This window comes from Nyctereutes procyonoides, unplaced genomic scaffold (genome assembly GCF_905146905.1).
Source record: "Nyctereutes procyonoides isolate TBG_1078 unplaced genomic scaffold, NYPRO_anot_genome, whole genome shotgun sequence".
Classification (NCBI taxonomy): domain Eukaryota; kingdom Metazoa; phylum Chordata; class Mammalia; order Carnivora; family Canidae; genus Nyctereutes; species Nyctereutes procyonoides.
The window spans coordinates 949,184-977,151 of record NW_026575041.1 but is presented as its reverse complement, the minus strand read 5'-3'; the positions used below and the strand labels follow the sequence as shown (position 1 = coordinate 977,151).

Genomic DNA, 27,968 nt, shown 5'->3' with positions numbered 1-27,968 from the left:
CATGCAGAGAGCCCAACATGGGACTCGATTCTGGGTCTCCAGGATCACGCCCTGGGATGACGGTCGCACTAAACCGCTGAGCCACCTGGGCTGCCCTCGTTATTTCCTTCTAAGGTTTGTAATTTCTATCTCTGATTTTGTCTCCAGTGGGGTTTTCTTTATATAAGGAAATTCAGGTACCCTGAATAAGTGTCCCTATCCAGACTTTTGGTCTTTCTTCTACTGGGAGCCCAAAGATTTTAATGGTCCTGGATCAGTTTCTGTGTAAAGTTCTTAGCTTGTAATTCCCAGATTGTAATTAATATAAACTAAGATCTCACACCTGCAAATTTTAGGGCTTAGATTACCAATCAATAACTTTTTCTTTTCACCTAAGATCCCAGACTTTTTATAACTTCCTAACACTTCCCTAAGTAATGAACAAAAGTTTTCATGATCAGTGTTGCCAAACTGAACTTTTGTGGGATGATGGAAATGAACTATAATCTGCCCTGACCAATGACAGCCAATAGCTACATGTGGCTATTAGACACTTGAAATGTGGCTATTGTGAATGAGTAAATTTTAAAGTTTACTTAAATTAAAATAGTCCTATGTGAATAGCAGCCATTATGTTGGACAGTGAAAATTCTAGACTATGTGATTGGGACAGAGTGTGGATTTTACGTAAAGTTTTATTTAAAAAAATTTTTTTAAAGATTTTTATTAAAAATAAATAAATAAACAAACAAACAAACAAACAAATAAATAAATAAATATTTTTGTTTTTTTAATTCATGATAGAGAGACAGAGAGAGGCAGAGACACAACACAGGCAGAGGGAGAAGCAGACTCCATGCCGGGAGCCCATCACGGGACTCGATCCCGGGACTCCAGGATCGTGCCCTGGGCCAAAGGCAGGCGCCAAACTGCTGAGCCACCCAGGGATCCCCCTATGTAAGGTTTTAGTCATAGCAATTCCACCTTTCTTGAGAACAAGGTTTTTACTATCTCCTGGCTCCAGTTTCTCTATTTCTAGTACCTTGAGATACTTTCTTTTTCTTCTTTTTTGACATTAAAAAAACTGACATACAGTAAACAAAATGTATTTAGAATGTACAGTTTTTTCATTAAGTTTTCATTAAGTTTTAACATATGTACACAACTGTGAAATTACCAACCAAGGTGAAGATAACAAACATACTCATCACCTTCAAAAGTTTCTTTATGTCTCTCTGTGAGCCCTCTCTTCCTGCCCTCCTTGCACCCACCCTTCCCAGGCAAGCACTGATCTGCTTTCTGTGATTCATCAGTTTGCATTTTCCAGAATTTTATGTAGATTGGAATCATATAGTAGGTATGTTTCTGGTACTTTTTTGTCTTACTTCTTTCAAAACCAAATAAAATTATCTTGTGATTCACTATGTTCTCTTGTTTATCAATAGTTCATTCTCTTTTATTGCTGAGTAGTATTCCACTACACAGATATACCACAGTTTGTTTAGCCATTCACATAGTGATGGAAATTTGGCTTGATTCCACTTTTGGACCATTACAAACAAAGCTGTTACAAACATCTGTACACAGACATGTTTTCATCCCTTTTGGGTAGATACCTTAGAGGGCATAGCTGGATCATATGCATGCAGGTGCATGGCTAACATTCTAAGCTGCCAAATTGTTTATCAGAGTGCTAATAACATTTTACATTTTTTCACCAGCACTGTATGAGAATTCCAATTGTTCCACATCTATGACAACACTTGGTATAGGTCTTTTTATTTTAGGTTTTTTAAAGTAAGCTCCACGCTGGGAGGAGCTTGCACTCAAGACTTTGAGATCAACACCTGAGCTGAGATCAAGAGTCAGAGGCTTACCTGACTGAGCCACGCAGGTGCCCCTAGGGCTTTTTAACGTCTAGGCGTTCTAATAGGTGGTATCGCATGATGGTTTTAATTTGCATTTTCCTTCTGCCTACTGATGCTGAACACTTTCTCTTGTGATTGACATCTAAGTCTTCTTTGGTAAAGCAACTATATAAGTATTTTTCCCATTTTAAAATTGGGTTGTAAAAAAATAAATAAATAAAATAAAATTGGGTTGTTTTTTTTATTATTGAGTTTTAAGAGTTATTTATATGTTCTGGGGATGCCTGGGTGGCTCAGTCAGGTGTCTGACTCTTGATTTCAGCTTAGTTTATGACTTCAGGGTCGAGAGACTGAGCCCCATGTCAGCCTCCAAGCTCCACATTTAGCATGAAGTCTGCTTGTTCCTCTCCCACCCCACCCACTTGTGCATGCTCACTCTCTCAAATAAATAAAATCTTAAAAAAGAAAAAAAAGTTCTTTATATGTTTTGATACAAGTTCTTTATCAGTTCCACGAATTGCAAATATATTCCCCTAATCTGTGGCTTGTCTTTTCATTCTCCTAACAGTTTTTCAATGACTAGCAGCTTCTAATTTTTTTGGTCTAGTTCACCAATTTTTTCTTCTACAAATTATTTATTTGGTGTCAAAAAAATGTTTGCCTAACTCATAGTTGCAAAGACATTCTGGTTTGGTTTCTTCTGTTTGCTTTCTGGTTTAAGTTTGAAATTTAGGTTTCTGATCTATTTTGAACTAGACAGATAGTAGAGGTAAGCAATAAAACCAAAAACTGGAGGTAGACCAGACTAATCAAGGGAAAAAAAAAAAAAAAAAGAAAAGGAAACATATTACCAATACCAAGAGAGAGATATAGTTACAGATAATATGTACAGACATTTAAAAAAGATAATAAGGAAAATGTTATGAATAATTTTATGCCAATAAATTTGGTGACTTCAGGAAAATAAATTTACAGTTAAACTTCTACTCTTCATTTTCTTTTTTAAGAAAATGAAAAAAGCCCTTGTACAAGTATAATTGCAAAAACACATTTATAATAAAGGAGTAATATCCAGAATATATAGAGATATTGAAACACAAGACAACTCTATTAAAAAATGGGCAGAAAAAAATGTGAATTAGATACTTTCACAAGGAAGATATATAGATGATGGTAAATAAGCACGTGAAAAAAAAGCCTCAACATCATCAGACATTAGGGAAATGCAAAAAAAATTTTTTTTAAGATTTTATTTACTTATTCATGAGAGACAGAAAGAGAGGTAGAGAAATAGGCAGAGATATAGGTAGAGGGGAGAAGCAGGCTCCCTGTGGAAAGCCCAAAGTGGGACCCTGGGATCACACCCTGAGCCAAAGGCGGAAGCTCAACCACTGAGCCACCCAGGCGCCCAGGAAATGCAAATTAAAGCACTACTTTAGGGCAGCCACAGTGGCCCAGTGGTTTAGCGCCACCTTCAGCCGGGGGTGTGATCCTGGAACCCGGGATTGAGTCCCATGTTGGGCTCCCTGCACGAAGCCGGGTTCTCCCTCTGCCTCTCTCTCTGTCATAAATAAATAAATAAATAAAATCTTTATAACTAACTAACTAACTAACTAACTAACTAACTAACTAACTAACTAACTTTAGTTATTTATATGTTTCCACAATATAAAACTATACTATCTGGGAGCACCTGGGTGGCTCACTTGGTTCAGCACCTGATTTCAGCTCAAGTTATTTTTTTTTTTTAAGATTTATTTATTTATTTATTCATAGAGACAGAGAGAGAGAGGCAGAGACACTCAGCTCAAGTTATGATCTCAGGGTCCTAGGATGGAGCCTCATATAGGGCTCCCTGTTTAGCAGGGAGTCTGCTTGTCCCTCTCCCTTTGCTTCTCCCCACCTCATGCTTTCTAATAAATAAAATCTTAAAAACAAACAAAAAAGTGTATTATCCTTTAACACAGCTACATATTTAATACTTAAAAAGTATTTAAAGAACTGAAATAAGAATTAGTTATGACTGAAAAAAATCCCTCAGTGTTGCTGATATATGCAAGAGTTCTGCTGAAATAGTTTTAAATAACTGAATATAATAAGATGCCACTATATGCTCATTAAAATGGCAAAATTTAAAAAAATGACAAATTAAAATTAAAAAATTAAAAAATTTAAAAAAAATGACAATACCAAATTTTGAAGAGGATACGGAACACCTAGAGATCTAGGTGGGAATGTAATACGATATGAATACTTTGGATATAAATGATCATCACATGTTTATTCATAACAACCCAAATCAAGAAAAACTATCCATCAACAAATGAATAAGTTATGCAATAAAAATCCTTCTGTTAATACACATACTAATACGGATAAACCTCAAAATCATTATGTGAGTAAAACAAGCCAGGCGCAAAAGTTAACAGAATGATCCTAATTATGTAAAAATCTGTAAGAGCAAAATTATTCTATAGTAAAAAAAACTTAGTTGTCTGGGGGTGGGGACTGATTGCAAAAGGGAATGAGGGAACTTTTGGGGGGTAATATAATTGTTATCTTGATCATGACAGTTACATTATAATGAAATGCACACTTCATTATTTATAAATTGTATCTTAATTAAAATCGATCAATTCTTAGATTTCTAACTCTAATTCCAATATTCTTCGCATTCAACTACTATAAATTATACTTTAATTTATGCAAACTTTTGGCAATCAGGTCTCACATTAAAGGGAAAAAACTCAGGAAAGGACTCCCTAGAGCTCATTAAGCTCTCAAGTGACTATCATGCACGGCTCTGACTTACCTGTCACTATAGAGTTTTAGAAGGTGAAAGCAGACATCTTGAAGTGGTCTCTGTGAATTTTGCTCCTCCTCTACCACATAGCCAGAGCCCTCCAGGTATGAAGGAAGTGGGGAGCAGGCATATCTGTCAGCTTCAGAGGAACTCTTGAGGGGAAGAATTTGATAAAACAATACATCAGTTGTGAGTGTATTTCACTAGATGTGATCATGTATCAATTACTTAGGCACATGTATTAAGAATGATGACACCCTAATGGAATGTGTCAAGATCTTCATCTTATTTTAAAAGATGACATGGCCCACCTGTCTTCAAGGGACTATTAAAGATTTTGGATAGCTGTCATCAATCCTCGTATCTCTCTTGTCATAATTCTTACTACACTCAGTTTTTTTAGTGTTCTCTTTCTCCTGACAAATGATATCAGAGACAGTAACTATTGACAGGAAGAAAAGAACTGAAGAAATGATGGCTTTGAAAACACTAATAGTGGCACCTCAGTGGCTCAGCTAGTTAAGTGTTTGACTCTGGGTTTCAGGTCAGGTCATGGTTTCAGAGTTGTGGAACTGAGGCCTGCATTAGGCTCTGGGCTGCTGTGGAGTCTGCTTGGGATTCTCCACCTCCCTCTGTCCCTCCCCCTACTTCTTGCACTCTATCTCTAAAGAAAAAAATATATTTAAAAAACCCACATTAATTGTATTTTTAAAAGATTTTGCTTATTTTAGAGAGAGAGCATGAGGGAGGGGGGAGCGGAGAAGTGGAGGGAGAGGAAGAGCAAATCTGAAGCAGACTTCCTATTGAGCACAGAGTCCAATGCGGGGCTCAATTTTACAACCCTGAGACCATGACCTGAGCTGAAAACAAGACTTGGATGCTCAACCAACTTAGCCACCCCTCACATTAATAATACTTAAACCTCAACACTGTCAAGGCATACGAAATGTGATATTTAGAGGTAACTTTTTCAAGCCTGCTAATTTGGGGCTATACCAAACTTGAGGTTGGGCTGTATCTCAAGGAATTCCCAAAGGAATAAGACAGCATTAGGAATAAAGAAAATTCCTCTCATTTGGGGGCAGGAAAACAGCTTCAGGAAAGTCAACTGTGGAAACATCATATTAAATGAAATAGAAGCAGTCACTTAGAGAATTTTAAGAGTAGCCCTATCCAGAGGCAGGAGAAAAGGAGTTTCCCATCAGATTTCCTGGGTTCATCTTTAAAAAAATATTATTTATTTATTTATTTGTTCATTTGTTTGAGAGAGAGAGAGAGAGTGCAAGCACAGAGGGTGAGGAAAATGGAGTAGACTCCCCACTGAGCGGAGAGCCTGATGCGGAGCTTGATCCCAGGATCCTGAGATCATGACTTGAGCCAAAGGCAGACACCTAACCAACTGAGCCACCCAGGCACCACTCCAGGGTCCATTTCAATTTTATGGTACTTTCAAAAAAAGCAGTTAGGAAAAAGTATTATGAAGTGTGACTTGGATGGTTTTTTTCTCTGCAGTACTTTTCTGGCAAAAACAGGACTTCCCCCATGACTCTTGGTTGGCTCTACTGGACAAAGATACCTGAAATGCTTCTTCATACATGCTGAGTGCCCTGGAAATGGAGGCTGTTGGTGGAAGCAAATACCAAAGATGGACAGCCAAGGCACGTTTCCAATCCAAAAATGAGCACACATTGATCTGTCTGTGCTCTGTGAGCTGCCATACCTGGAAGAGATAAAATCATCATCAAGCTATGTGTTATACATTACCTTGTTACTGCCCAAATCTGCAAGTTATTCACTTATTATTCAAGTAACATTTTTTTTTTTTTAAACCCAACATGAGGTTCAAACTCATGATCCCAAGATCAAAAGTTGTATGCTCTACTGAGCCAGCCAGGTGCTCCTGTTAACATTTTGCATGAACTAGGTTGGCAGTGTTAATGATCCAAATATAAAATACACAGTTCCTTAGTGGCAGGTGAGAGGGTATATTTGGACAACTGGTGCTCTGAGAAGAGATGAGAACCACAGAGTGAAGAGGAGGTTTTCTTACTGGCCAGAGTTGCCATCTTATAAAACTTTAAGCTATGCAAAAATTCTGACCAGATACTTCATTTTTGGAAAGTAACATCGAGAAGTCAATCATGTAGGCAGCAAAAGAAAACTTGCTTATGATAATTATGGTATATTACCCATAAAATGAACAGAAGTGGCTATTAAAAAGAATGATGCTACATGACATGAAAAAATGTCCAGTTAACTTGCAGAACTGCTATGTATAACTGGTTTTATTGCAATATACACATATGTATAAATATGCACACATATATGTTGATATAGACTTAAAAATGTCTGGAAAGAGACTACAAATTACCACTATGGTAAGGGACATAGTGAATTTTAATGTTTTAATTTCTATGTAACCAGTTCTTTTTTTAGAATGTACATGTTGTATCTTTGTAATTTGAAAACACTTCCACTAAAACTTTAAAACAAGTTAGTTAGTTATGTGTCATGGTATACCATTTAAAAAGATAGCACTTTCCCTTAACCTCAAGCCATCTTGAATTTATAAGAAAATTTTATGCAAGTTTATGAGAAAAGAAGAAAGTACCGGTTTTCCAGCCAACAACGCAAAGATCCGCAGTCTCTCATCCTGGATGAAACAGTTAGCCTGGAGCTGTTGCCAGTCCACCAGCTGCATGGTAAGCAGCTCCCGGATTGACTGGCTACCCACCAACTGGGATAAAAGAAGGGCAAGACGATGATCACCTACAAGATAAACAGAAGTTCTCTGGTGATCACTGAGGACTAACAGACTTGGGGAAATACCTGGGGGAATTAACTTCTTTCTTCTAGTCCTCAGGAGGAAGAACTTTACTACTTTCTGCAGTAGTGCCAAAATACTGATGGAGAGCTTACCATTTTCTGCTTGGGTGTAGAAAATATTCAAAGTAAATTAACCTAAATTACATATATACTGTATAGCATACAGAGTTCAATGACAGATCTGCTACTTCTGCGACCCTAGATAAAGTACGTCATCTGTAAAATGGAGCAAAGTATTATCTGATTCAAAGGTTTATATGGTGAAAACTGAGATGACATAACTGAAAACATGCCCAATTAGAATAAGCTATTCACAGCGCAAGTGAAGATGAATGCCAGAGGAATTGGATCTCAGTTGAAGGACAGTATACCAGTTACTGGACTTTCAGCAAGTGGACCTTTTCAAGGGCATGATCTTTTTCAAAAAGGTTTTCCTTGTGTGAACTTCTGCTCAGTTATCCTCTTGAATTACCAGAAAAAAATCTGTTTGCTCCCTAAAATCACTGAGAAAGCCAGGCATTCCTGACGTATAAAACTGAAAAGTACGGACAGATGAGAATTTTTGCCTTAAAAAAAAAAAGAAAAAGGGCAGCCCCAGTGGCGCAGCGGTTTAGCGCCGCCTTCAGCCTGGGTGTGATCCTGGAGACCCAGGATCGAGTCCCATGTTGGGCTCCCTGTGTGGAACCCGCTTCTCCCTCTGCCTGTGTCTCTGCCTCTCTCTCTCTCTCTGTGTGTGTCTCTATGAATAAATAAAATCTTAAAAAAAAAAACAGAAAACAAAAAGAAAACATATCCAACTAGATGGTACTGAGAAATGGCAAACTGAAATCTAGAGGAAAAGTCTATGTACGCAGTATAAATAGAATCACTGACTCTTTCACTCTTCCAGGTCCAATAATCTTTTGCTACAAATTTTTAATTACAAAGGCTGACGCAATAAAAAGATTCTTGGGGCACTTGGATGGCTCAGTGGTTCAGCATCTGCCTTTGGCTCAGGGTGTGATCCTGGGTCCCCAGATCAAGTCTTGCATCAGGCTCCCCACAGGGAGCCTGCTTCTCCCTCTGCCTATATCTCCACATCTCTCTGTGTTTCTCATGAATATATAAATAAATAAATTCTTTTAAATAAACAAATAAATAGATTCTCATTAACCAGAAAGTGAGGGGATAGAAATTCCAGTTAATGAAACTTCCAGTTAAGCTGTACATTAAGAGAAAAATGTTTAGTTTCAGCCCTTATAACAAACCTCCTAATCAAGTCCTTCTTTTGTTTTTGTTTAATTTTTTTTTTTAATTTTTATTCATTCATGACAGTCACACAGAATGAGAGAGAGAGAGGCAGAGACACAGGCAGAGGGAGAAGCAGGCTCCATGCACCGGGAGCCCGACGTGGGACTCGATCCCGGGTCTCCAGGATCGCGCCCTGGGACCAAATCACTGCGCCACCCAGGGATCCCACCTTCTTTTGTTTTTGTTTGTGGGTCAGCGCTTACACGTCTATATAAAGTAGCATCCTGCCACAAAAGTTTCCTTCACAAACAAGAGAGGCCTAGAGGACAGAAATTATGCCATCGGGAACACATCTGGAAATGTGAGGCCAAGTGGTCTCTCTGTATATATGTAATCAAAGCATGACTGGACTATGATTCATGCAGTAAGTGCTGTAGCCCACTTGACCATGAGCTGCTGGTATTCTAGGTGACAATACTAAAGGAAAAAAGAAAAGATATTTAAGTGTATCTAGAGAACCCAAAAGAGAGGATTTATTGACCAAGATGTATAAATATCCTGGTCACTAGAGATGGCTGAGTTCAGAGCTTAATACAATCATTCATTAAGAGCCTTAGCTTTAATTACAGTCAACCAACCAAACTGCTTCTGCCAGGCATCCTTGACTTTTCACAGACTTTCCTATTGATGAGGACATATACTGAGCAAATGGTATAGCATTCTAGGGTACTCTCTCAAATTAATTTTAATGTATGGTACAGGTAAGAATATATACTAATCTGCATATGAATATCCAACTAAAAGACTATTCATATTTAAATTACCTTGGCACTTTTGTCAAAAAAATCAACTGAATAAAAGTGGAAGGATTTTGTATTTGAAATCCCATTTCCAGGGGATCCCTGGGTGGTGCAGCGGTTTGGCGCCTGCCTTTGGCCCAGGGCGCGATCCTGGAGACCCCGGATCGAATCTCACGTCGGGTTCCCGGTGCATGGAGCCTACTTCTCCCTCTGCCTATGTCTCTGCCTCTCTCTCTCTCTCTGTGTGTGACTATCATAAATAAAAAATAATTAAAAAATTAAAAAAAAAAAGAAATCCCATTTCCATTGTATTTTTCTATGCTCATTCTTATGCCAGTACCACATTGTCTTGACTGCTGCAGGCTTATAGAGGTTTTGAAATCAGATAGGTGTTGTGTTGCATGACTTTTTGTTCTTTTCCAAAGCTGTTTAAAGATTTTTTACATTTCTAAATAATGATCAGCCTATTAATTTCTGCAAAAATGCCTGCTGTAGACTTTGAGGGAAAATGCACTAAATATACAAATTAACAACCTGAGGTTCATAATTCATCAGTGCTTCTCATTTTGAGTGGTTTTGTTCCCAAGGGAACATTTGGCAATGTCTAAGAGGTATTTTCTGGTTGTCACAGCTGAGGGTAAAGGACTTTTATAGGCAGGGGGCAGGGATGCTGTTAGGTATCTTGCAATGCCCAAGACAGCCTCAACAAAAAATTACCAGCCAAAAATGACAATGGAAAATAAATAAATTAAATTAAAAAAAAATGACAATGGTTCTGAAGCTGAAATGTATTCCGCAAATGTAAAATGTATTTCTTCATTTTTGTAGATCTTTATTTCCTCAGCACTGCTTTATAGTTATAGTACAAGTCCCATTGTTTTTTTAAAATTTTATTTATTTATTTATGATAGTCACAGAGAGAGAGAGGGGCAGAGACACAAGCAGGCTCCATGCACCGGGAGCCCGACGTGGGATTCGATCCCGGGTCTCCAGGATCGCGCCCTGGGCCAAAGGCAGGCGCCAAACCGCTGCGCCACCCAGGGATCCCACAAGTCCCATTTTTGTTACATTTATTCTTTAGGTATTTTATTCTTTCTGACGTTATTGCGAATTCAATTGTTTTTCTAATTTCATTTTTGGATTGCCTGTTAATAATACACAGAAACACAACTGAATTTCGTATTCTAATCTTGAATCCTGAGACCTTGTGGAACTATTTAGTCCCACTGCCTTTTCTGTGCATTCCTTGGGGCTGATAGGTCTACATACAGAATCATGCCATCTTTGAAAAAAGACAGTTTTACCTCTTCCTTCTTAATCTGTATGACTTTTGCTTCTTTTCATTATATGATTACACTGTCTACAACATTCATTAATTACAATGTTGTATAGAAATGGTATTCCCCATCTTACGGTGAAATCATTCAGTCTTTCAACTTTAAGTATGATTTTAACTGTAGGTTTTTTGTACATCTGGTTTGATATTAGGGTAATAATGTCATCACAGAACAAGGTGGAAAGTGCTCCCTCTATTTTCTGAAAGAGCTACAGAGGATTGGTACTGTTTCTTTAAAAACAGTGTTTACTGGGACGCCTGGGTGGCTCAGTTTTGAGCGTCTGACTTTGGCTCAGGGTGTGATCCTGCGGTCCTGTGATTGAGTCCCACATCAGGCTCCCTGCATGGAGCCTGCTCCTCCCTCTGCCTAAGTCTCTGCCTCTCTCTGTCTCTCATGAATAAAAAATATTAAAAATAAATAAATAAAAATAGCGTTTACTAGTGAAGATATATGGAATTTGGCTTTTCTGAGTGAAGATTTTTAATTATTCAATTTCTTGTTATAGATCAATTTGGATTATCTACTTTTTCTTGAGTCAGTTTTGGTAATTTATATTTTCTTAGGAATTTGTCAATTTTATCTAAGTTGTTGAATTTGTTAACACAGAATTTCTTATAATATTTCCTTTTCTGTAGGGTTAGTAGTGATGTTCTTTCATTTCTATTTTTTGGTAATTTGTCTTTCCCATTATCAGTGTAGTCAAAGGTTTGCAAACTTCCTTAATCTTTTCAAAGACCTAATGTTTGGTGTTACTGATTACTGTTTTTAATGGTGCAATTTTCATTGATTTCTGTTCTAATCTTTATTGTTTCTTCTCTTCTGCCTTTTGGTTTAGTTCTTATTTTGTTAGTTTCTTAAGGTAGAAGCTTAGGTTATTGATTTGAGGTCTTTCTTCTTGTTGGGTAGGTATCAGGTAACACTGACAGTATTCAAGTATTTTACATTCTTGATACTCTATTTAGTTGTTCTATCAATTTTTAAAAGTGGAGGTAGTGAAGCAAAGGTTTTTGATATGGTGAAAGGTAGTGCCTCGCCAAAAGCCTAACCTTAAAGAAAAGAAAAAAAAGGAGGGAAAAGAGTCTGTGAACAAATAAATCTAAGGACCTGACTTCCTTAAGATCCTCTTTTGCTGTACATATATGTGTTGGTGAGCATAACTTTATAAAAGGCCAATCCTAAAGACAAATTTTCAGTGTACAAAAATATATGAAGACCACAAAAGACATTGGGCTAAACATGTAGTGATAGTGGAATGCAACTAGTCACGTATGTAAGTTCCTGATTCTAGCTTTTTCTATGATTTGTTCCTTACAATCCAAACTGGCCAAGTCCTACAAAAATAAATCCAGTTCAAGGCTCTAATTAGTTGGTTTCAGATGAGTTAGGTTTCAGTAAAAATGTTTGATGAGGGATCTTATTATACACATAGATTAAACAGGACTATGCCATTTATTATTATTATTATTATTATTATTAAGATTTTATTTATTTACTCATAAAAGACACACAGAGAGTCAGAGACACAGGTAGAGGGAGAAGCAGGCTCCATGCAGGCAGCCCGACTCGGGACTCGATCCCAGGTCTCCAGGATCACACCCTGAGCTGAAGCAGCGCTAAACCGCTGAGCCACCCGGGCTGCCCGCCATTTTTTATTCTTATCAAGATTTGTGTCTGGATAATTATTAAGTACTTGCTGAATGCCTCTCATTAGTGGAAGGGAAACTAAAAAAAGCATTAATATATAATGGGAAGTCCTAAAAAAAAAAAAAGTAAATATCTTAACCCATAAGTTAAACTTATATATTTATTTACTTGAATGAAGTAAGCGAATTAATGTAAAATACCTATGTTTAAAAGGTTTGGAGTGTTACTTACAGTGGAGGGTGGGGGGGCCTAAATGTCAAAAAAGGAATTCAGTAACATGGTACATTTGTAGATTAAAAAAATACTAAGAACCATTTGACTATAATATTTATAGAACATGAAAAGAACACATGATACACACACACACACAGTAGGATACCATCTTTGAAAAATTTACATGCATGTTTACTTTGCTTGCATTTACTTTGTGTGCACAATTTTTTTTTTTTAAGATTTTATTTATTCACGAGAGACACAGAGAGAGGCAGAGACATAGGCAGAGGGAGAAGCAGGCTCCCCGAGGGAAGACTCAATCCCAGGACCAGAGGATCATGATCTGAGCTAAAGGCAGATGCTCAACCACTGAGCCACCCTGGTGTCCGAACCCCCACCTACACGAATTTTCATATACCTTATATATTCCAAAGTAAACAGTCCAAGTACAAGCTGTACATTGAAATGTATATAGTAAATGCTAAAGGACTTAGGTGATTTGGGTTTATTGCTTTTTGCTTATCTGCATTTTCTAGTTTTACTACAAATGTGTAGGTAGCATACAAAACTGAAATAATTTTTTTATAGATTTTTTTATTTATTTTTTTAATTTATGATAGTCACAGAGAGAGAGAGAGAGAGAGAGAGAGAGAGAGAGAGGCAGAGACACAGGCAGAGGGAGAAGCAGGCTTCATGCACCGGGAGCCTGACGTGGGATTCGATCCCGGGTCTCCAGGACCGCGCCCTGGGCCAAAGGCAGGCGCCAAACCGCTGCGCCACCCAGGGATCCCCAAAAACTGATATAATTTTAACTAAGTAAACTTAATGTTTAAAGTACTAGAAAGAAAACTAGAAACCAGTCCCTATTCTGGAGGAATCAGCAATCTTCCTGGGAAGTTTATAATTACTTAATTCAGGTTAGAAGACAAAGACAAATCTATAATTAAGGGGCAGGGACCACTAGTGAGTAGGATGTAGATAAAGGTGTACAGAAGGACCATACCTGACTGCTGGGCCAGAGAACAGGCCTCACTGATCCTCTTGCCCGTGAGGTAGCTGAAGACAGCCTCCACAGGCTTGTCTTTTCGAGTTAAGGAGACTTCCTCCTCTATTAGAGGTGCGGCAGTATGGGATAACCAGCGAGAGAAAGTTCTTCTTCGTTCCAGAATCTGAATGTATTCACTGGGCTCATCCAGCTGGCTGTCAGGCTCCTTCAGGTGGCCCCATAAGGCTTCACATAATGTCCATGTTAGGCTCCAGTGCTTCACAACTAAAGAAGGGACAGGGAAACAGTACTGATATGAAGTCAAAGTACCCACAGAGAGAGGACATCACTATAATTGTGGCGTTAAAATACATAAATAAATACCTCAAACAACCACTCAATTTCCCTAAATGTCTCCAGCTCACTCTGCTGTGTCTTACAAGTTCCAGTGTGTAGTATAACTGCTTGTTCACTCTATGTTCCTGTGATACTTCTGTAACAAATATAACTCTATGTTCCTTTAAACAGATTCTTCTATCTGCATTATGGCTAATATAATCTCAAATGACAGAGAAAAGTCCTCTAATTTGATTAAATTCTGTTTACAAAATGCTTTACAAAACATGAAGTGCTCTAAAAACTTGTGAGGGAGTCTTCCCTCCTGCAGCAGGTATAGCCTAGCATATAGTGAGCCTGAATGAGTGTTTAAAGCACTTAAGAGTAAAGCCAACTCTAAACTACACCATGTAACTATGCAGTAGTTACCATCTTTATTTTATAGATGAGGAAACTAAAGTACAGAGCATTATGTGACTTGCTTAACGTTACAGGCAACATGCAGCAGAGCCGAGCTTTGAACCCAAGTAATCTGAGTCCGCCTCTATATTCTTAACTACTGTTGCTCCTCAGGAAGGACAACAAAACGGAAGAATCGTTTACCACTAAGCCAAATACAAGTATACAATGGTAAGATGACTCACATGTTTGAAAAGAAGATAACTAAAGCAAACACAAAGAAATGAATATACACAATTCCCAAAATGTGTGGCATGGAAACAGTCTAAAATAGTCACCATTCTTCAATAATGTTGAAATGTTATGAAACATCTAAGTATGATTTTCTACTATTTGAAATAGTAAATTCCCAAATTAGGAAAATCTTTATCAAAGTATGGTTTAGAAAACCATGGTCACAATAGTTATAGAAAGGTAATAGGGAGGTTAGGAAGGCAAGTTATGAACGCTAAAACTGTTGGGAAGAACAAGTGGTACTTAAGATGGACATAGAAGAATGGGTAGGATGTAAAAAGCAAGAAGGAATGGCTTTTTCTCCCTATGTTCTCTGGGTGGAGGAAGGAATGCAACTTCAAAAATCCAAGGAATCTGGCAATTGTTCCTGTGAACAAGGACTTGCACGTTAAAAGCCATAAGAATAATTGTAAAAAGGTTATCATTTCTTCTTCCTTGAGATTTTGCTCATTCCAACTCAACTATAAACAAGTGAGAGCTTGGGCATCCGCTGACTACATTTGCATAAGGAAATTTGTCCTCCTATGAACACATGCTCCTACTCTAGTTCCTGAAACACCAAAGGTTAGAACAGTCCAACTTACTCTGTGCTTCCAAAAAATCTCCTGATGCTTTCTTAACCCAATTTGCATAGTCATGAATGACAGCTACTCCTGGATTAGGGACAATGAGAGGACACAGTTCATCCACATGGATGGTACTATGTTTTAATTTGAGCTCCAGAGGTATCTGATATAATTGTAGGTCTTCATCTGGCTTCTTTTGTCTCAAACTGAGTTTTTCCAAATGAACTTTGAATGGAGACTCAGTTAGGCTATAAGAACAAATGACAAGACAGAAAATAAAGATAAGACAGATGCTAGAATTTTCCTATAAATCTTTATATCTTTTTATGATTACAAAGAGAATGCAAAACATGTCCCTATGATTTTACAGAAATTGTATTTTGTAATGTCAAACTATAATGAACTTATTTGCCATATACTAAGTAAACAAATTATCTGGCCCATGCATTCAGAATCCAAAGGCTTAAATTTATTCTTTAGGTCAGGTCATAACAAGAATGGAAATCAATATAGTTCCACTTGGGGCAGCCCGAGTGGCTCAGTGGTTTAGCGCCGCCTTCAGTCCAGGGAGTGACCCTGGAGACCCAGGATGGAGTCCCACGTCAGGTTCCCTGCATGGAGTCTGCTCCTCCCTCTGCCTGTGTCTTTGCCTCTCTCTCTCTCTCTGTGTCTATCATGAATAAATAAATAAAATCTATTAAAAAAAAAAAGAGTTCCACTTGGAACTGGTTTCAGTATGTATCTAGATATTATGAAATCCAAGGACCAAAGGGCATTGTGGGATACTGATTTCTCAAGTTACACTTCATGAGGTATCAAAAGTTGTGAGGCTAAGCTTATATATATACTGTAGAACTGATTCTAAATTAAGATGAACATAGAATCAATCTGGCTCTGATCTGATTTTAAGATTGATATTAACAATTTTCAAAATATCATGACATTGGAGCACCTGGGTAGCTCAGTTAGGTGTCTGCCTTAGGCTGGAGTCATGATCTTGGGGTCCTGGATAGAGCCCTGCGTTGGCTTCCTGCTCAGCAGGGAGTCTGCTTCTCCCTCTCCCTCTGCCCCTCTCACCACCAACTCCTCGCTTGTGCTCTCTCTCTCAAATAGATAAATCTAAAATCTAAAACAAAACAAAACTTAAAAACCTACAAAATATCATGACATCATGCATAACCTAGGTTTAGAATCAACATTCCTGTGAGGTTCAAGAGATGCTGTTGTTCTGTGTTTCTTCAAAGTCAACTTTAAAAATTAATAGGTAATCACAGTCATTTAATTTGTAACAAAGCACAATTTGGGACGCCTGGGTGGCTAAGCAGTTGAGAGTCTGCCTTTGACTCAGGGCATGATCCCGGAGTCCCGGGGTCGAGTCCCACATCGGGCTTCCTGCATGAAGCCTGCTTACCCTTCTGCCTACGTCTCTGCCTCTCTCTCTCTCTGTGTCTCACATGAATAAATAAATAAAATCTTTTTTTTTAATAAATAAAATCTTTAAAAAAAAAGGACAGCACAATTTATTATAAAAAGTAAATACGAAAATGTTATATATTTTGCACAAAACTGTATGCATACTGCCTAACTACCAGAAACTATACATATATATTCTGCATGATATATATAGATCTATCCATATACATGCACACTCATACACATAGACAAAGTAGATAGAACTATAAACACACATATGTTAATGATAAGGATTATATAGTAATATATAACATAATACAGTTATCAGATGATCATCTTTTTTTTTTTTTTAAAGATTTATTTATTTATTCATTCAGAGAGAGCGAGAGAGAGGCAGAGACACAGGTAGAGGGAGAAGCAAGCCCCATGCAGGAAGCCCGATGCGGGACTCAATCCCGGGTCTCCAGGATCACACCCCAGGCTGCAGGCGGCACTAAACCGGCACTAAACCGCTGTGCCACCAGGGCTGCCCTTTTTTTTTTTTTTTTAAAAGTAAGCTCTACACCAAATATGGGGGGGGGGGGGCTTGAACTCACAAAGCCGAGATCAAGAGTTTGTATACTCTACCAACTGAGCCAGCCAGGAGCCCCTATTAGATGTCATCTTATTTCCAAATACTTATGCACAGATTATAGAGTTTATACATTCACCTTATCAGATCCAAGATAGAGGAATTGTGCCTAATTAAGAAGATACCTTATATATATATTTAAAAAGAAAAAAGAAAAAAAAGGACAATAAAAAGGATGAAAAAAAAAAAAAACAAGGAATGCTGCAGTATCAGCTTTGGGTCTGTTACATTTTCAACTAAAGTTTAACCATTAAGGAAGTATTATATACTCTTCATACCCTGATGGTACAATGGAATCATCCTATTATTCAGTTTAGTTTTTTTTTAAAGTTTTTTTTATTGGAGTTCAATTTGCCAACATATAGCATAACACCCAGTGCTCATCCCGCCAAGTGCCCCCCTCAGTGCCCATCACCCAGTCACCCTAAACCCCCCGCCCACCTCCCCTTTCACTACCCCTTGTTCATTTCCCAGAGTTAGGTGTCTCTCATGTTTTGTCAGTTTAGTTTTTAATTATACAAAGATCTTCTGCTATCTAAAACTGTACTAAGAACATTTCTAGAAAGATCACCAAAGCAGAGCCTTGACCTTGGGTCACCTCATAATGAAACGTTTTTGTCTTACCAACTAAGTTGCCTTTCTTAAAAAGCATAAGGAAAATGTGACTCACGATTTAACAGCTACTGGATTAGGCAGGAATCCATATTCCATAGAATCGGCAATCTGATGATTTTCCAGTTCATGTGAGCCACTCAGCTGTTCTCCACTATTAGCAAGAGTCCAATTGGGGCCCCAACCAACTCGAAATGAGCGTCCCATAAATAGGGCCATGTCCATCAAGAGTTTCCCCTTGCCATAGGTAACAGACTTTTCAAGAGGAACTAGGCCTGGTTGTCTGCGTGTACCCACGGTTTTCAATTGAATTTCAGGGGCTGGGCTGGGCACTGTAAACACAGAGGTCAGGGGTGGAGGGACAGACCAAGGGGACGTGGATGGGATATTCATCAAAGATGCTGCTCTGGGAGTACGACATTCTTGTACAGAGGCACTTGGTGAAAGAAAAGATCCACTAGTGAACTTTGATTGTAGTAACCCACCAACTGAAACAGGGGGAAAAAAAGACTATTAGAAAATACAGTCTCTATTGCTTCTTGAACAGCAATAATCAGTGAAGATGAAATCACAGCTTTATCAAACCAACTAAATCAGATATTGGTGACAAGCAGCAAGTCAGAGTGAGTGTAATGCTCTTTCAACCAAGAAATCAAGGCAGGAATTTTAGTATAACGAGCCCAACAACAATTATTGACATCAATAACAAACACTACTACTACTATTTTTTTTTTACTACTACTATTTTAAAAAATTATTTAGCTCTTATCTGTGACTCTGTGTAGGCCATTTGTATATACTGTTTCATTTCACCTTTCAATAACTTCAGACGGACACCAATATTATTCTCATTTTATAGGTGGAAAAATTGGGCTCAGAATAGTGTTTAGTTCAAATCCACAAAGCTATTAAGTGGCAGCACTGACAGAAGCCCAGGGAAGTCTAACACCAATGTTCATACCCTTGTTAGAATGTCAAATGTAACCATTTCTTAGTCAACAGAAAAAGCTTAATAAGATCTAAATTCAAACTGCTACCACTCTAATACTCAATGCTAGACACAATGAAAGAAAAACCCACCGAGACATCTTACACGTTTTGGAGGACAGTTCTTATTACTACTGCCTGTTTTCTAATCCTGTCTAAAGCAATGAGTTAGTTATTGAAGTATAAGATTTTCATGTAGTGCCCATTATGGAAAAGGTTGTAATGAATGTTTAACTGGTAGTTTATTAGTTACAATATTTTTATTTTTTTAATTTTTTTTAAATTTATTTATTTATGATAGTCACAGAGAGAGAGAGAGAGAGAGAGAGGCAGAGACACAGGCAGAGGGAGAAGCAGGCTCCATGCACCGGGAGCCTGATGTGGGATTCGATCCTGGGTCTCCATGATCGCGCCCTGGGCCAAAGGCAGGCGCCAAACCGCTGCGCCACCCAGGGATCCCAGTTACAATATTTTTTTTTTTACAGTTACAATATTTTTAAAATGGAAATTAACACTTGAAAGAATCGAAAACTAAACAGTTTTTCAGGCAACATAGACAAATCTCTTCCTGGTAGTTTCCTTGGCTTAAGGAACCAATCCAAATGTACTTAAATCCCTTAAACCCCCAATCCAAATGTACTTAAGTCCCTCTATCCTCAGTTCCACATAGTTAGAAGCCCACAAAAAGAAAAAGGGAAACCTTTAAAGTAATATTACTTCCCTAGGAATTTAGGGAGATTCAGGAAAAAGTAGAAATCTGACAAGTTACTGTGCATTTTAAGAAGCAACATTTGCCCCCAGAAGGCAATAAAATAAGGATAGCATGAGGATTGCCCAAAAAGAGTACAGTGCAGGACAATTTGCTCATTCCTCTAAAATATGATAAAAATGAGGAAATCTGAGCTTACTACCTAATCCACATTCATAAGCAAAAAAGGCATAACCCATACAAAACACAAATGCTTTATGTTCCATAAAATTTCTTCATCTACACCAATAAAGCTGATTATGGCTTTTAAAAACTGGCCCACTGGGCAGCCTGGGTGGCTCAGCGGTTTAGCGCCACCTTTGACCCAGGGCGTGGTCCTGGGGACCCAGGATTGAGGCCCACATCATGCTCCCTGCATGGAGCCTACTTCTCCCTCTGCCTGCGTGTCTGCCTCTCTCTCTCTCCCTCTTTCTCTCGCTCTCGAATAAATAAAATCTTTAAAAAAAAAAAACAAAAAAACAAAATCTGGCCCACCTAACAAATTTCTAAGAGTACATCTCCTCTTGACATCCTTATTATCATATGCCTTTAGGGGGATATTCGCTAGAGAAGCTGACTCAACTTAGAAGACAGGTGAAAAGCAGGACTTTACAGCTTTCTTGTAAAATAGCATCATTTACAGTACCTAAAGAACGGGATTTTGATGAGTGGGATGCTGAAATGGGGAGTCTGGGAGAACAGATTTCTTGAGAAGTATCTGCTTTAGAAGGAAGGTGACTGAAGCGTTGATCCAGAACCATATCTACATCTTCTTCATCAGCAAGCAATGATGCTTTCATGATCTAAAAAGGCAATATCTATAGAATGAATGTGTTCCCCGAAATCCAAAGGCCAAAAAAGAAAAATGCAGTTTCCAATAACAAATAAACTGCTCTTCCTACAGGCTCTGTCCAGAGTTAATATATTTGTGTGGCTGACTCTGTTATACTGTATGTACCTGAAGGGTAGAAATTATAGAATACTTTTTGTATCTAGAGTCTTGCCAAAGCCTGGCACACAGCAATTGCCCATCTGTTTGCTGAATGATTAACTTCAAATATAAGACAAAGGCTAAACTTATAGCATGCCAAAAGGCATAGGTAGCGGGAAGTTGAGATAGAGTTTAAAGAAACCAGTATCTACTAGCTTATTAAGAAAACTTTTATGGAGCACTTTCTAGAGCTTCAAAACCACCCTAGGAAGGAAACAAAGTATATTTTATAGAGAAAAATCAGTGCTCACAGATGTTAGAGGACTTGTCTAAAGTCACATGGTAATAGTTACAAAACTGAGGCTGGAATTCAGGTCTTCTGAATCTCAATATAACCTTCCCCTTCCCTCCCAGAATGGAAAAATGAGACCCAAACATGGGCCATATTCTTGTTTTTTTTTTTTTTTTTCTCATTCCAATGACCAGTCAATGCTCTTCAGTCAATAATTAAAGAAGCAACCCAAGGTTATGCACGGGAGGTAAAGAGCAGTTTGGCTTCCTGTTGTAGGAAGGGTGGGATAGGACTTCACCTGTAAGACATGTGGATTAATTCCCAGTGAAGACGCAATGTGTGTTGAGGCAGACATGGGCTCCTGATCCTCAGGCACGCTCTCTTCTAACATGGAATCCAAAACTGGCTCCTGGGTGATATCTACCATGTCACTGTCCAGCTCCACAACCCTCCCTAACTGCTCCACCTCTGGGCTCTGGCTCTGTAGACAGCAGAAAGATCAGGGAAGCAGCATTAAATTACACCAGACAGACAGCTTTTAGACCACATTTAGTTCATTCAGAACATGATATAGCAGGACTAGATTCTGCTGATCCTACGACAATGGCAAGGTAGCATGTTTGCTAAAAAGGCTTCAACAATAATTATCCTAAATCCCCTCTATATGTACTTGGGGGTCCAAATACAGATTCCTGAAATCACCCTTTTGTAATATATTCAGGTCTGGTGTCTGGATCCGAAGCCCCATACTGACAAAGATTATGCCTTACCTGATTTAGCTAGCAAATATAATTTTCTGATATACACAGGATAACCCTGCCCTTACACTGCCTTGTAGTCAGAAGCCTTTGGGAAAAGAGATTAAAAGGTCTCCAACAACTTGGCATTTTTTAAATGAAAACAATTAAAAATAAATTTCCAGTGAACATAATTTGGGGCCTGGTGTTTACTTTTTGGGTAACTGAATCCTAAAAGTCAGCTGGGCTCTATATATGTGGTACCATGTAAGATACAAACAATGTTTATTTTCCCAAAAGGAAAAACAAAGTAGTATTAGGAACTGTTTGGTGTTTTTCTTTTTCGTTTTGTTTTTTAAAATAAGCTCTATGTCCAAGGTGGGGGCTTGAACTCCTGATCCTAAGATCAAGAGTCCCATGCTTTACTGACTGAGCCAGCCAGGTGCCCCTAGGAACAATATAATCTTGGAATAATCCTTTTGTTCAAGTGCTTAGAATTAGATTTACATTTATTAAGCAGTTTTCAAGATACACCCATGACTAACAGCTTATGATCTGGAAATGTAATAACTCATCAATCTGTAGGACACTGTAAAATAACTGGTTCAGCACAAATTCATTAAGTATATCCTAAACTTGCATATTACGTCTGATAAAATGGTATCATGTGGCTAAACCAATTTATGAAACATTCTCAAAATCAAAAAGTTTTACTAATTATTTTTATCATGGTATCATCTGTAGATTATTAATATTCCAAAGTTTGAGGCTTATCTTCATAAGTGGTCTATTTCACGGAGACCTTCAAATTGATGCTATTATGTTAACAGGTAGTTTAAAAAATAATTTCATGGTTACTGTGGACAAAGAAATAGCCATTAATGTAACTTTTTCAACTTTAAAAAATAAAAAAAAAGTAGACTTGGTCACAATGTTCCTGTTTTACTTACAAGACCTGTGGGAACACTCTAACTCCAAAGGTTCCTTCAGAAGTTAGTTTTTAACCAATTCACTTTTAGGAAAAGTTATTAAACTACTTCACATCCTCTGTGTCAGCCTATCAGTGAGGATACCCTGTCTGTTGGGCTCCTATAATACCCCGTCTAAACGTTTTTTAATAATTTATCATGATATATTATGATTTCTCACATATGCAGTATTTATTTGTCCCACCACATTGTCAAGGCTTGAAAACAGATTATAGCCTACTTTTATTCTCTGTATCTATTATCAAGCATATTGTTAAAGCCAACTTCATCAGATATTCTCTTCATCAATTCTACTGCCTAGTGTGGTCCCTGGCACACAGGAGCAAAAGCAATTGATAATATGAAAGAACAAGGAGTGAAGATGGGTGGGAGGAAAGGAAAAAAGGGGAGGATGGTTTCAACTTACACTACTCAACAAAGAAATAACAGCAGCAAGAGATGTTCACTTAGAACAATTTGATGAAATCTACCCATTTTGCCTTAAACGACTTAGAGACCTAAGGGACCCAGAGTATTTTTAAGAAGCATCAAGGTTTTATTTGCTCCACCCTCATGCATAGATTCTGAAGCTATGAGGTATCATGTAATAACTGGATAAGGGGGAAACTATGAAACTATGAGGAACTAGTAAGCTCCTAGGACCCCCATTAGTGAATTTTGTTAAAGTATATCTAAGCAATTGCAATAAACTCCCCCAAAAGATGTCTGTGTACTTATTTTCAGAGAAATCTTGGGAGATCAGGTGCTTCTTCAAAGCCAGTCCTGAAAAGAAAAATAGACTAATAATAATAATAATAATAGAAAGATGGCTCAAAAGGGATCAAGGAAGTTATTATTTTTTTTTTTTTTGGTTTTGTTTTTAAAGGAAGCCCTTAGGAAATCTATGGAAAAGAGCAAATAAAATACTGGGAAAAGCAGACAAACAGAATATCTCTTTCATATATTATCATCTCTGAAAGTTGATCTTATTTATGTCTAAATACCAGCACAGTATATTACAATTCCTACATACAAAGCTACTAAAGCTACTATCTGAAAAATATATCTCTTTAGATATATGGAGGGTGAAGTTTCATGAATGAAACCTTCCATGAGGGACATCTGGGTGGCTCAGCAGTTAAGCATCTGCATTTGGCTCAGCGTGTGATCCTGGAGTCCCAGGATTGAGTCCCACATCGAGCTCCCTGCATGGAGCCTGATTCTCCCTCTGTCTCTGCCTCTCTCTCTGTGTCTCTCATAAATAAATAAAATCTTAAAAAAAAAAAAAACCCTTAATGATTTTAGGAACCTTCTCTTTCCATCTCAAGAGAATATTCCTCATACAAAGCTGCCAAACCCTGAAAATAAAGCACCTCTTAATCTAGAACATAAAGTAATTCAAGTAGGTAAAGTAAATCATGACATCCTTTATTCAACAAAGGGTGAAAAACCAATCCATGGTCAAACAGGTATTTAAATAATTCATACTGTCCTTCCCCTCAGTTTTATCTAGTATAACTATTACTTTTGCCTGCTACCAAAATAACTGGTTTCCTAATTGCAAAAAATGTTTCATATTCATTTGGCTTGAAAAATCAACCCTATCAACATTACGGTGTTCTCAGGAGGAATTTCATGTCAGGGTTTCAAGGGCCCACCAAAGTAAGTGTGTATATTTCTAAACATATTCAGGGATATTACAACAAGAAGTGTAGGACAGTGCAACATTAATATCTAAAACAAAAAGGCTTCTAGTATCTATTTTAGAAATTTAGAAATTCTTCTAAATCCTAATCACTTCTTCCCTCTAAACAAATTTCTAATTCATTTTAATGTACTCATCAAGTAAGCAATAGTAAGTTTCTGAAGCAAGTCAACTATTCTGTCCTGATCATACTGAACACAAGATACAGTGCAGTAAAATGTGGAAGTAAAAAGCGAATATGTCTCTCTGCCTAAATGCCATTTGAGGTCTTTCAACAAATGGTTCTAAAGCCTGACCACATATTTCAATCACCTGGGGGAAAGCATTTAAAATATAATTCTCCCTGAACCCCATGCCATAAATATGGAATTAAAGGTCACCAAAGTAGTGATGCAGTCAACTGAAAACTGGATCTCAGATCAGCATTTTGGAAATGTTCTAACTATCAAATGTTTCTGCAACTGCCCTGAATCATTTGTGTGATGAAAGTCTTTCTGTCAACATTTTCTCTAACTTCAAAGGCATAGAAGTGATTGTGTGGGGCAGCCCGGGTGGCTCAGCGGTTTAGCGCCGCCTTCAGACCGGGACATGATCCTGGAGACCCGGGATCGAATCCCACATCGGGCTCCCGGTGCATGGAGCCTGCTTCTCCCTCTGCCTGTGTCTCTGCCTCTCTCTCTCTCTCTGTGTGTGTGTGTCTCATGAATAAATGAATAAAATCTTTAAAAAAAAAAAAAAGATTATGTGAAGATTTAGTTACCTCAATGTTTTCTGGCTGCGTAGATTTACCTCTTTAGGAGCAAATCAAAATTAAGAACAAACTACAAAGAGGGGAATAGGGATATTACATAAAAGGGAGTGGGATAAAGTGACCATTAAACAAAAATATAGATCTTCCTAATACCTAAAAAACCCTCTACTCTCAACTCTGAGAACTTGAGATTGTGCACAGGAGAAGGGGGGAAAAAAAAAAAAAAGCTAGAGCGGACTGAGGGAACACAATGTCCCTGAAATCAAGCTCCCCAGGGGTGACAGTGTGAAGACAGTCATCTTGACACTAAGATGAAAAGATTATGCTCTCTGCTCTCTGTTCCTGGTTCATTCAGATGGCTCAAGTACTTTCCTCATGCTAAATAAAATGTAGATCTTTGGTGCTAATGAAAGCTATGCAACTACTAGCATTTTCTACCTGTCTCACTTAGGTCTCTGGGTAATATGAAGGAAGAGTCCTTCTTTACTATTCTGTTAGCCTAATACCTAAACAACTCTATCCGTTTCTCCCATTTCTGCTTTCTCCATCCAAAGACCACCCACTTCTTCAAAGGGGATATCTGAAAAAGATCCCACTTGCTGTATTCTCATTGCCCGTTTGCATCCTTACCACGTCTCTTTTTCCTATAACCTGGTTCTTCTGAAATTTTTTGGTGCTCTTATTAAAGAGTCCTCACCTACTGACGTGTCAACACAGAAATGTACAGTTATCTCTTACTGTTTGTATTCTGGAAATTAAACAGCCTAAAAAAAAAATCACTGATTGTCAAGACACATTACATAAATTTGCTCTATCCACAGATAAAGCTTTTCTTTCACAGCTGCATCTTTAGGATCTTAGAATTATTTTATTAGCAGAAATAAAGCTATCTGACTTATCTTGAGAAATACATATAATGAAAGATCAAAAAAACACTTTGGAGAGAAAGGGATTATACAAGGCATGATTCAGGAAAAAAATGAACGTGGAAAACTGGAAAACCGAGTCCATTTACAGCATTTCTTTAGGTCAGAAGAGATTTCTTAGGGACTTTATGCTACAAAGATTATGAACATAGAAGCCAATGTATTTCCCACTCCCCACTTTTATCATACCCTCCCCTCACCTTATACGCGCAAATATGAACATACATACACAACAATCTCCAGAAAATGCCTCCCAAGAAATTATTTAATAAATCATAAAAAACGCACATTTCAGCAGCCATAAGAATTATAGCACAAAAAATTCCAAAGGTCCTGCTCTTAGCAGCTGAGAGGTAGAGGATGCTTTACAAAGAAATTCTGTATTAAGTTCTCTTCTTTGAGGGAGTATGGCAGCAAAGAAAAAAAATTTTTGTAACTTGACTGAATATAAACAACATCCAAAGAAAAGTAAAACTCTTTATGAGTTGGCAAAGAAACTGCTTGGTATTTAAATTACAACCCTTTCCCTGCATGGACAAAAGGTTTATACTGGCTTAACAATACTGAAAGAGTATGACACAAGTAATTGCAATAAACAATGCAGCCCTTCCCTCCCCACACCAAATAATTCATTTATATTCTAAAACCTGATCTATTTTCAGAAAGATTATGTATTGTTAAAATACAAATATCAAGAGATTACCTGAAGTATATAAGCAAACAATTTGAGAAAAATGGAGTTAAAAAACCCTTGCAGAAAGCTAATCGAACTTTTAAAAAACCACGGAGGTAATGAACAAGATTAAACTGCACATCAGGTAGTCAAGGAAATTAGGATTTACTTTGTATCAACCCACACAAGCAAAATGCTACCTTAAGTTGATAACTGAGCAGAGAATTCAGCAAGTCCAAATGAAAGAGAGGGAGGTGTTTAAGAATGACAATCTGTCGAAGGAATGATCCACACAGTATGAGAATTCTTTAAATCTCTCAATTTAAAAACAGATGCCAGAACCACCTCATGCCCTCCCTTGTACTTGTCTCAACGTGATTGCCAATACATTTGTACTCTTCAAAGTTCCAGGGGTCATAAACAGCTTTGTACTAGCTGAATGACTTGGTTTCAACTTCTGTATCATGGATTCCATTCAAATTCACTGTCCTGTCTCTACCTGGGGTGGAGGTGCTGGCTTGCCATTAAGAGCCATCTGGAATGGGGTGGCCTGGCCTGTAGGAGGCAAAGGAGCAGTCTTCAACTTCTTTGTACTAGTTTTAGACGGCCGTTCCTCCTCCTCTTCATCAGAATCCTGAAGGCCATACTTGGAAAAATGAGAGACCTAAGGAAAAGAAGAATACTTTTTTCAAGATTTTAAGTAATCTCTACATCCAACTCACAACCCCAAGATCAAACTCAAACTCGCAACTCAAACTCATAACCCTGAGATCAAGAGTCACACACTCTACTGACTCAACCAGCCAGGTGCCCCAGAATCCAACAAAATCAATTTTAACACTTATATTCTTCAGAGCTTCCACAGTACTGTCCTTGAAATCATGCAGAATTAACTTTAAGAAAAAACAAGAGAGCTATCAAAATATTTAAGGCATAATGAAATGTTATCACACATACCTGTCCTTAGATATAGATGTTTAGTAAAAGTACTAGTTGCTTGTATATAAATACTAACTTATTAATACAAAAAAACAAATCTAAAAAAGCCATTACTTTTTTAGTGCACAATGTATTGATGTGCAGCAAATGCACATTGATATACTGCCTAGTTGTTTGCTACAGACTTGTGTCAGGTCTTCAACTAGTTAAATAATCCAACTGTCTTAGAAGAGAAAGAAATCATGAGGTTAAAAAAATTAAGGGAGGGAGGAAGTCAACAGCTTCCTCACCAGAAAGCTTTAAATCAACTCTAGGAAGAGTTGATATCAAGAGACAAAAATTCTGCCTCATGTCTCTAATGATGCCACACACTAA

General features: G+C 37.8%; 1 protein-coding gene across 5 annotated transcripts in view; it reads right to left on the bottom strand.

Moving 5' to 3' along the window:
• The window catches only part of NUP98 (nucleoporin 98 and 96 precursor), a 129,416-nt gene that overhangs the window by 25,713 nt on the left and 75,735 nt on the right, over positions 1–27,968 (bottom strand). For all 5 annotated transcript variants that reach the window (XM_055320512.1, XM_055320508.1, XM_055320509.1 and 2 more), the window contains exons 20-28: positions 27,154–27,318; positions 21,193–21,375; positions 20,318–20,474; positions 17,995–18,424; positions 15,299–15,528; positions 13,704–13,970; positions 7,262–7,419; positions 6,227–6,370; positions 4,660–4,802 (exon numbers count right to left, since the gene is read on the bottom strand). In XM_055320512.1, coding sequence (XP_055176487.1) covers positions 4,660–4,802; positions 6,227–6,370; positions 7,262–7,419; positions 13,704–13,970; positions 15,299–15,528; positions 17,995–18,424; positions 20,318–20,474; positions 21,193–21,375; positions 27,154–27,318 — 1,877 coding nt within the window. The remainder of the gene's footprint in view (positions 1–4,659; positions 4,803–6,226; positions 6,371–7,261; positions 7,420–13,703; positions 13,971–15,298; positions 15,529–17,994; positions 18,425–20,317; positions 20,475–21,192; positions 21,376–27,153; positions 27,319–27,968) is intronic.